Source organism: Saccopteryx leptura, chromosome 2, assembly GCF_036850995.1.
Source record: "Saccopteryx leptura isolate mSacLep1 chromosome 2, mSacLep1_pri_phased_curated, whole genome shotgun sequence".
NCBI lineage: Eukaryota > Metazoa > Chordata > Mammalia > Chiroptera > Emballonuridae > Saccopteryx > Saccopteryx leptura.
The window spans coordinates 119214055-119224849 of record NC_089504.1 but is presented as its reverse complement, the minus strand read 5'-3'; the positions used below and the strand labels follow the sequence as shown (position 1 = coordinate 119224849).

Genomic DNA, 10795 nt, shown 5'->3' with positions numbered 1-10795 from the left:
TTGGTAGTGTCACTGCAGCTCCCAAGTGGTCAATACAGACAAAAGAACTGACAGATTCCTTTTTTTTCTTTTTTTAACTTTACTGAAAAATAGTTCTGAAAATCACAATATTAAGGATGAAGTTCAGGAAAGTCTGTAAAATAAATATTCCAGTCCTGGGTTATATTTCTCCCTTTGAAAAGATAGCAGGAGGGAGTTCATTTTCCTTCCTATATTATTTCAAAAACACAAGTACATTTCGTACAGCTACTGGCTAAAGCAGACTTTCAAAAAAACTCTAGAAAGACAATCACAGGAACATGAAATTTTCAAGAAACCAAGAAAACAATCTGCTACATTTAATTTGCCTCCATCATACAGGCTTTGCAAACTTCCATGAATCCAACCATTCATCACTGGATGTTTTCATATGTTTGACCTTGACAACAGACTTATTTTTATCCCCAGTTTTACATCAAAAATGATAGGCTCAGAAGAGCTAAGCAACTTGTCCTAAGTCACAAGCAGAACCTGGTACAGGCCTCATTATTCTGAATCCAAGACTAGTATTCTTCATACTACATACCAACAATTGCCTCCTAAATAAAGCCTAGTTTTAAGTCAGTTGTAAGGTTAGTGGCAATAGATGGTGAAAGGGTTTCAAGGATAAAGTGACCACAGATGGCCAGCTAGCAATGAGGAGTTAAAATATGCATGTTCCAACAATGGGAAACAAGATAAAACAAACACAATGTGCCAGTAGTTAAGAGCTTGGATTCTGGGGCTAGAAAAGTCTGAGTTCAAGTTATGAATTAGTTATCTACTAGCTGTTTAGTTTTGGAGCAAATTTAACTCCTTAAGTCTCAGTTTTCTATCCATAAAATGAAAATGAAGATATACTGACTTACTTGCCAACCTCACCCCATTGATGGGAGGTCAAATAAGAATATATATTGGTAACTTGACAGCTCACAAGTGCAATTTATAGGAAATACAACTCCATTTAGTCTATTGACTGGAGGAGACAAAACTGCCATAAATCAAGGCTGGAAAATGCATTCAAGCCTGTTTATAGTGGAAACTTTTGAATCTTATCATTTTAGGTTACTATCCATTAATAGAATCTTCTCAAATAAAGTTTAATATGTTAGTGATTCTTCCTTCCTAAAATATCAGGATTGTTCTGTACAAGAGGAAAAAGATACAGGGGACTTCCAGTTGAACCAGAATTGCTAAATCAAATTTAATCACCGATATAAAACTACATTCACTCAGTTCTTTTGCAACCATGAAAGGAAATGTTACAAAAGCCATAACATTTAAAAAGAAAATTTCTAAAAACATAAAATGTGAATTTCAACACATAGCAATACACAGTTTAATATAGGAGCATGTAGACCTCAAATTGGTATAACACTTAATATTTTGGGAATCTGTTGGCTATAAGGGATGTCTTCATTTTACAAATAACGACTTAAGCAGATAAGCTAAAATTAGAAAGCACAACTCTTTGGATTGCTACAACAGCTTCTCATTTTAAGATTTATCACTTAAAGAAAATAACAATCACAAGTTATTCGTTGGAGAGCACACGCTCATCTTCTTTAGTGCTAATCTAAGAGAAATAGTTTCTAACCATTTTTGATCATGCACCCCTACAAAAAGATTTTTAGCATATTCCCAATACACATATATTTGTTTATGAAAAGTACCATGTGCTTTCACATACACACATGAAAACGCAGGTGAAAATATATTTTTTAAATGACATTAAATAATTTCAGAGATGGCCTATCTAGAGAATTATTAAAATAAAATACACCCAACGGGTGAATATGTCTTCCATCAATGTCACAATTTGAAATAATAATTAGTGTTTGATATAATATTCTCCAAATACAGGAATGTAGTTAACTCGACTGTTGTTTTCCTGCGGTCCCTTCTGTGATGCTAGATGTCTGGCCTATCCTTAATCATCCTTCTAGCATTAGAAATGGGGTCACTAGTGGCCTTCACAACTTAAAAGGTACAAAGAAAAAGATTGATAATCAAGTGGCTTATAATAGGTAGCTTAAAAAATATTTTCCCTTTATAAAATCCTGACACAAAGGCATAGCACTATATTTGAGTATCTTCAAGAATAGGTGTCCTTTTTACTCGTTTCCATTCGCCCCTCCCACAGCCCATTTCCCACTTAGTACGGGCCATCAATCTTAAGGTACTTGCCCCTGCATGTCCCAGATTCAGGCCTTATCATCCGTACATTAGCATTACCCAAACTTGCTGCCAAAAGAGTATGCTGCACAAACCTCTCTTGATAAGCATCTATGACCACAGCAAATGCATTTTAACACCAAACCTTTAAATTCCTCCATCTCTGCCATTTCCCACTTGCATTTCCGCCATCCTTTCCCTTCCGATCTAACTCTAGACTCAAGTCATTTCATCCTTCAGCATCATTCATTACTCTATACTTGTACAAAATTCCCAAAAGATCTGCATCTTCAACACTACGATGGTAAACACCAAGAAAAGGCTTGTCTAAAAGTCAGAAATTGAAGTTCAAAATATTCCTTGGAAGATTATTCAACTATGAGATGTCAAAAAAACATTAAAAAAAAAATTGAGAATTCTATGACTTTTTCTATTCTTGACTGACACATTGAATGCCAAAAGAAATTGGTAAACTCAATTAAAACTGCAGTAAAAAAACAAACAAACTGGTGTTCATTATCCTCCACATATCGTTGAGGAAAATGGTGTCAATTTTCACTATTACTACAATCAACCTAAGGCTTGCTTCGCAGCATCAAAAATACAAAATTAATCTTGCTTAACTTTACGCTATCATCAGAAGAAGATATAAAGAAAAGAAATAATCAGAAATTATAACTCGTATAAATTTCTCTGGCCTATTTGCACTAAATGACTGAAGCACTCAGTTAAGCAGCTCAGTTTGCTTAGTAGTACAAACAACAAAAGATTTTTTCATGTTACGTTCCAAACGCGAAAAATAAACCAGCTATGATTTAAGCAGCCATACACAAAAAGTTCAGCTGTCAAGACTGGGTGATGGCATTTATCTGTAATCTATATACCTTCGGATTAATAAGAAACCTATTGTTTCAGACAATCCAAAATACACTTTTTGAATTCTCTTGTGTATAGATATAACTATCGACAAATTCTCTCCTTACAGCTTATCAATAGCATCTTATCACTTCAAAGGGGAGGGAAATTCTCTTTAAACTTCAATAAACAAAATACTATTTCTCTTCTGCAAAGAGGAAGGGGAGTATCAGAAATGTTAAAAAATCACCGAGGGAAAAGTCTAAGAGCAGATGTATTTGTTACTAAGATTGGAGAAAGTCTGAAAACCTTATTTAAGCCCTAGAATAGTCAGGAATACTGCTTTCCTTTCAACTCAAAGGCCAATTCCATGATCTGTAATAAAGTTACTTACAATTTCTGAGTTAAAGTGACTTAAGGAAATCATTTGTGAAACAGTACCAAGAAAGCAGTTTCCTGGTAGCTTTTCCAGTCTATTATTACAGAAATATTGCAAATTAAGGGTAAGGACATGTGATTCCCATTCCAGATTGCCAGGAAAACATCCACATTATCCTAATACTTGCCATACAATCCACTGTAAGCCTTGCTTCAGCATTAGAGCAGGACAGTACTTACATATGGAGGAAATAATTTTACAACTACCTGTTAAAACTCAGTAAGGAACATTCCTAAACTTATTGCCAATAACTGAATTCCTGGCGTCAGTGGCAACTAACAGTTTTGAAAGCAGACATCTTTTTTTAAAATGATTTCTAAGAAACTATCTTTTAACTCAGGCAGTGTAAAAGCTTTTTAAATTCTATCACTATTAAACTAAAAGTACCACCCAGTGATTCATATGACTGCATGTACAGGCCTGACACACACACCTGCATGTGCACACCAGACACTCAAATGCTTTCATCAAAATAGCTAGGCAAAGCATTCCCCAGAGCAATGAACAACAAATACCAAACAGCTACTGTCCTATGGACAATTGTCTGGGGAACTTATGGTTAAAGTCACAGGAAACAGCTGGATGCCAGGTCTCACTGATGCTTGCCTTTTAAAGAGGAACTTAACAGCTCCTTACACACCAGACATCACCTGAATTCTAAAATAAAATATTTTTATTAATTTCTCTCTTCCCACCAAATTTCTTTCAAAGGACTAAACGGTCTTATGTGAAAATCTTCAAAACAATGCTCCATTTGAGAAAAGGTTTTATGACTGAAGTCCTAAACTGTCTGAAGTTACCCTAGCCTTGCCTTAGGTTTCAAATTGTGTCAAGCTTTATGTTAGTTTCAAAGAAGTTACCACATGAAATGGAGTTGGGATACAATAGTAGCCAGAACTGGTGAGAAACTGCAGTAACCAACTGTTTTATTCTAAATTAAAGTTGAAAAATGGGGGGTGGGGGCTTTTCAAGAAATGGACTGAAAAATAAAACATTGTCACTGGCAAGGGCAGTCCATCTGTGTGGTTCTATTTCACATTCCTGAGACGGCCTTCCAATAAAGTACACAGACATCATCTGTATTCTAAATACGTACAGGTTTAGCTGTGTATTCCTGCATAGTCTACAAAATTAAAATTTAATCTTAAAAATAAATTCCCATATTTATTTGGGATTACTAATTTCAAGTAAACTAGATTGTGTATTTCCAGCGTGAACATGTTCACATTTTATACCAAAACAATTTTTTTAAAAGCCACTATATGGCAAGTTACTTAACTATTTAAAGAAAAACCAGGTTATCCTCTACAACCAAAGAATTACCAAGTCTCTATCATACGGAGTGGGCAGTAATCTACACTCCAGTAACGTTCATGTTTCATTTACGTTTAGGAAAACGAGAAATCAAAAACTCAGCATAACTTTAGAGAATAAAAATTTATGAACATACCTTTAGTTGAATTCCAGCTTAAGTGAATTTTTTACATAAATCTTGCAGCTGATGAAAAGCAAAAAGCAACCAATCTCTCTGTGGTAGTAAGCCTGTTCTTTAAGACTATGGGTCATCTGCCCCAGGAATTTTAATTGAACAAGGAATCCATGGGGACAAAGTAATTGTTTTTTAAAGGTGGGTCAGAATGGAACATTTACATCTTCACTTCAATTGGGAAGCAAGGAAATGTAAATCCTTTGAGTATCATTTTTGGTAGATGTTACCTTTTGTCTCTTATCCTCATTTTAAGCATTTGGCCTGGGAATATGTCCATGTTTTGACTTTAAACCCTGTGTTTCCTGAATTTAAATATACACAGATCTTCACTCCTTATCAAATAAATGTTCTTCGGCATGACCAGTGTGCAGCTAACATTCACATAGCTTATAGAACCTAAGTCTTCTTAGAAATAGATTTCTTTAGCTGAACCTCTATAATCATGACAAGAGATTGATTAAAATGCCAAGATAAGAAACAATTTATTATAGAGAGAAGAAAAATTTCTCATCCAAAATATAGAAATCTGTACAACTTTGCCACAATCAATATACATGAACTGTACAAATTTACACCAGTTCATAATTTACCAAATAAAAGATGACTAACAAAGTTCACAAAATAGATGGTGGTTTGTGGAAAAGACTTTTACCCAATTAAGTACAAGGAAAGTTACAAACCAAACCTCCACTTTCTAAAAATAAGAAGTTTACTCAGTCTTAGAAAACTACAAGCTAGCATATGTACAGAGAGCTGGCTGGTGCTAACACCACAGTTGAGACAGTGTCTTTTTAAGGATCTTAAAATTTAAAGCCTGTTACCAAGGCAGAATCTGGTCACTTGCTACTTTCAAGGCCAAAAACACAATACAAGGTCTGACCATTTTCCCAGGTCATGCCTACTAGGTTTGTCTTATGTACATTTATACATATTTAAGTGCTAGGTAAAAGTCTTGTCATAAAATTTCCAGTACTATCATGTTTAAAATGTTGAGCTTTCCTATTCAGCTGTCAAAAAGTTAACAATTTTCAAGTGTAATAGTGCAAATTTTCTCTGCAAGATCTACTGCAGAGAACAGTTCTTTGAAATACAGATTTGCATTAAAGGGATTGATGTAAAAATTTAGGTATAACATCTGGGAGAAACTGAAACCACCCCAGGATTTCACTCTCTAGCAAATAATCATTTACTTGGACTCACAGGCTATTAAATTATTGAAAGGTACTGTCCAAACTATGGCACTGTCACTTAAAAATTTTTTTACCACCCTATCCTGTGCCAGATCTTCACAGCTGAGACATGATTTAAATTCCATAATCCATCCATCCCCAAGAGGAGCCCACCCAAAGCAAAAATCAAATTTATCCATCCATTATAAGATGATCCATCCATAGACTATATCTTAACCTGATACAGTCATCATATTGTAGTTTTTGGAAGGGCTTGTTCTGCCCAAGAGAAGTTCCTCCTTACAGCTGATTCTGCTGTCTACCATTTGCACGCTGGTGCTGCTTTGAGTGCTACCTCCTGCTGGCGAGGCTTCATACAACACACAGATGGAGCCATCCTCTCCAATTCTGTAGGACACTTCGTAGGGATCAACCCAGAGCGTGAGTTCACTTGGGAGAAGCCTGAACAGCTCCTGACTGCTCAGTCCAATCCGCTGTGCTGCCTGTCCAATCAGAGGATCCATTTTATGGTTGATGCGAATACAACGGTAACCTGATCCCTTGCACGGCTTTTCTGGGAACCAGTGATGTTTATAATGTTCTATAGAAGAAGAACAGAGAAACAAAGCTTAGATGGTTACGGTTAACTACCGCCGGTTAACTACTGCCGTCGTTTCCCTTTTCCGCTAGTTCCTTCAAGGGGTGGAAATGGAAAACTATCAACTTTTTTAGATGCCCAGCATTGCATTCGCTGCTGTGCGTGTGCGGGGATGGGAGACGAGCGGGCAGGATTTCAGAAACAATACAGCAGTACGGGACAAAACAATTTCCAGGAACCAACCAGTTGAGCCGCCAAAAACAGGAATCCGCGCTCAGCGTCGGCCAGCCGGAGAGCTCCGGCGGCCAAGCGGGAATCTGTATACTTTCTCCACCCCACCCCCACACAATGGGCTTTATGGCTTTGGAGGAGAGGAGCGCAACCGGACTGCTAACCCAAAGAGAAGAAAAACAAGCAACCCTAAACCATGCTCTGGGCAGAGCTCTAATTGTACTGGTGACAAATCCGATGATTAATGGACAGGAGCAGGAGGCCCGGGGAGACTGCACGTCCGTCCCAGGCTGGCTCCGGGACAGCGGCGCGGTTTCCCACCCCGGGGCCGGTCGCCGAACACGCAACTGTTGGAAGGGGTTGGAGGGGGATGGGGCACGGAACCAACCCCAGCCCTGTCGCTCCTTTGTCCCCAGATACGCGGACAGTCCGAGGACCGCAGCTCCCGCGTCGGGGGGCTTTAGTTTCTTTGTTGTGCGTGTTTTCCTCTCCCCTCCGTTTTCCAGTCACGGGGGGACGGAGGGGGCGCCCTCGGCCCAGCCCCCAAGCCCTCGCCGGGACCCGCCGATAGCGGTCCCCCGGGCGCCAGTCCCGATCCCGCGGCGGGATCCGAGGCACGGCCGGGCTCCCGAGGCCCCGACGGCTCGGCCCGGGAGTGAAGGGCTCGCACCCCCCTGGCACCCCTTGTCCTCCCACCGCGGCCCGCTCACCTGCCAGCAGTTCCTGCAGGCTCTGGCTGAAGGTTTGCAGCTGTCGCTCGCTCGTGAGCCCCTTGGTGCGGAGGAACTTGGAGATGAAGGACACGGCGGCAGCGATCTCACCTATCATGGTGGCGGCCCGGGTGTAGAAGGGATGCATGGGGGCGGCCGGGGCTCGGTGGCGCGGCCCCGACGGCGGAGCGGCCACCCCGGGCTCCCTCGCAGGTCAGAGGGCTGAGAGAAACAGAGGGCGTGAGGGGCGGGCGGCTACTTTCTTTTTCTCTTTTCTTTATAGTAAAAAAGTTATTTTGGAGACAGGAGGCGGCAGGAGAGAGGAAGAAACGAGCGATGGGCGGCCTGGTCACATCGCTCGGACCTCCCCAGCCGCCTCCGCCTCCAGCTAAGCTGCTTCCGAAGCTCCCAACAGTTGCATTTCCAGCTCCAGGGGGCGAAGAGAAGCGGGCACCGTGCGGCACTTCTTATAGCACCACAGAAAGGAAGTGCGTAGCTGGAGCGTGACGACTGACTCCAGCCAATCCAGAGATCGCACCATTGTGACGCAAGCAAATTCGGAGCCGGAGGGGGCGGGAGAAGGGCCAGGGGGCGGTCCGCAGACAAGGAAGAGAGGGAGGAGCTGACGTAATCCGCTTGTAAACAAATAAACTCGGAGTGGCGGCCGGAGACCCGCGAGCTGTGGCGGTGAACCAAAGAAACAGAGGGTGCGCGTGTGAAAGCCCCGCCCCCAGCTCTGGCTCCTCCTCCCAGGTTTAGCTTCTCGGGTCCCCGAGCCAGTGCAACCCGTGTGAGAGTACACTGTTCCCGCTGTCTTACTCGGAGCGCGGTGCTGTGCTGTTAAATGCCGCTTTGCTCAGGCTGACTGTATGCGCGCCGGCTGCTCGGTTGGAGCTGCACAGCCGTAGCGCCAGACCCCTTGCGTACTCGGTGTTTACATCTGTCCCTGCTCTGGGTGTACCTGCCTGGCTCCCCTAGCAGGAGGGGCGGGCGAACAGCGGGTCCGGGTGCCCCTGCTGAAAGTGTCGGGGGCGCGCAGCGGGGTGCAAAGGAACGTGGAGGGTGCGGGCTCTCGCAGGGCATTCTGCAGTCTATGGGAGCCCAGGTCTTCTCGCAGAGGTGAAGCCAACACCACGGAGCCGTTCATGCTCCGCCCTGGGGGAGGAGTGTAAGGATGACTTTGTAAAAGTTTAATTGCGAAATAAATAAGTAAAAGGGGTTAGCTAGCTTTTTGTGGTTCTTGTTTCTGTAACTTCAGGACACTAGGGAGAGAAGAGTGGGCACCTTCCTGACTCCAACTTAAGGCTGATGTGAAAGCCAGTTAGTAGAGGTAGAGTAACGTGGATCGTGTAAATTTTGGTATGTTTTTTGGGGGAGGAGAACTATAATACATATATTTTACACCGCTTATACACAGAACCAAAGATTGCTGTTTTCTAGTCCAATTAACTGAAATTTAGTTCTGCTGCTCTTTATGAAACCCGAAGAAAATGAAGATTAAATCTGAAGCTTAAAAGACAAAGATAAAATTTCAAACTTGTGAAAGTATTAGGCATGCATATTAAGTTTACTAGAAACCCTACTTGCTAAACTAGTGGAAGAAAAAAAGAAAGACTGGCACAAAGGCGTGAGCCTGCTAAAACAATTAGGCCTAGAAAAGGGTTAATCCAAACTCCATTAAGAAGGAAAAAAAAAAAGAGATGGTGAGGCAGGCAGATGGAGAAAGCAAACAAGAGGCAGAAGTTGAACTCAACCAGATGGAAATAAATATCCTGAGCTTAGTTGGTCATCAATATTGCAAAACACACCACTTTGAGTTTTTTCTCTCTTAATACTGAGCCAAAGGGCATAGAAATAAAGCAAAAGTGGGACTTAATATAAAGGGGAAGGAGAAAAAGTTTTATTGTTTACATGGAATGTGTAAAACTGGGTTTGAAAGAATAACTTCTAGGTTCTGTTTTTTATCCATATGCAGTATTTAGGTAGTTACATGTGAAATAATGCTTCAAAATACTATTGTTAAACTCACTGACTTGTGAAAGTTTTAGTTTTGGGGGGGCAAATTCATCAAAAATAATGGTAACTAAGGCACATTTGTTCCCTTCAAGGACTTTTTAGATAGAACTGTACTTTAAAAATAAGCATCATGGTCATTACTGGGGCCTGGAAACCTCTTTTACTACTCAAAAAGAGATGAGGAAACAGAAGTAAATTCTTAAAATTACCAAAGCTTACAACAAAATCTTCTGATCTCTCCCTTAACACCACCCACCCGTAGTCATATGCTCTGTTCCTCTTCCTTACATTATCAGTCTTTTGAGTATTAGATTAGAAATCAGGTGAAAGTTTTTCTCCTCTGAGCCTGGTCTCTAACTTGGACTCCCAATAATTCTGAGTTTAAATAGACTCATCTACACAATAGAGAATAATGAACCTAACAAAATGGATAGGATTTGAACTCAAACTCACTCTTATCTTCCAAGCCCATGTTCTCTCCACTACTTTTTTTTAATTGATCTAGAGAGAAAGAGGAAGGGAGACAGAGAGATAGAAACATCAATTTGTTGTTCCACTTCGTTATGCATTCATTGGTTGATTCTTATATGTGCCCTGACCTGGCAGGGATCAAACTTGCAATCTTGGCATATAGGGCGAAGCTCTAACCAACAGAGCTGCCTGGCCAGGAGTCTACAACGTAACCACCTTCCTAGGCAGGAGCTGGACTCCTTCTTTAAAGCTTTTAAAAATCGGTTGAGTAGGAATAACAGAAAGATTAACTCACATATTCCTGAAGGGTCCCCCTACACACACACAGACTGTTTTTTAATATATATGTGTGTTTCCCACCTTAATTCATTGTTTCAAGAGACAAAAGGATTTAAGAAATTACTCTTTTATCTGGGGAATCTAGAGAGCGCTCAGAAAAAGATATATAAATGCAAGCTTTATTTTTTTTTTTTTAAGTTTTCTATTGATTGATTTTAGAGAGAAAAAAGAGCGTGGGGGCAGAAACTTTGCTTTGTTGTTCCACTTATCTCTGCCTCTATTGATTGTTTGTTGTATGTGCCCTGACCAGGGATTGAACCCTTGTCACATTGGGATGATACTCTA

At 40.9% G+C, this 10795-nt stretch overlaps 1 protein-coding gene across 1 annotated transcript; it reads right to left on the bottom strand.

Moving 5' to 3' along the window:
* Positions 1-5433: 5433 nt before the first annotated feature.
* BTG1 (BTG anti-proliferation factor 1) lies at positions 5434-8141 on the bottom strand. The gene is made up of 2 exons (XM_066368648.1): positions 7685-8141; positions 5434-6746 (listed from the first exon to the last, which is right to left on the bottom strand). The coding sequence occupies exons 1-2, from the start codon at positions 7830-7832 to the stop codon at positions 6379-6381; spliced, it is 516 nt and encodes a 171-aa protein (XP_066224745.1). The 5' UTR covers positions 7833-8141; the 3' UTR covers positions 5434-6378.
* Between the last annotated feature and the right edge of the window lie 2654 nt (positions 8142-10795).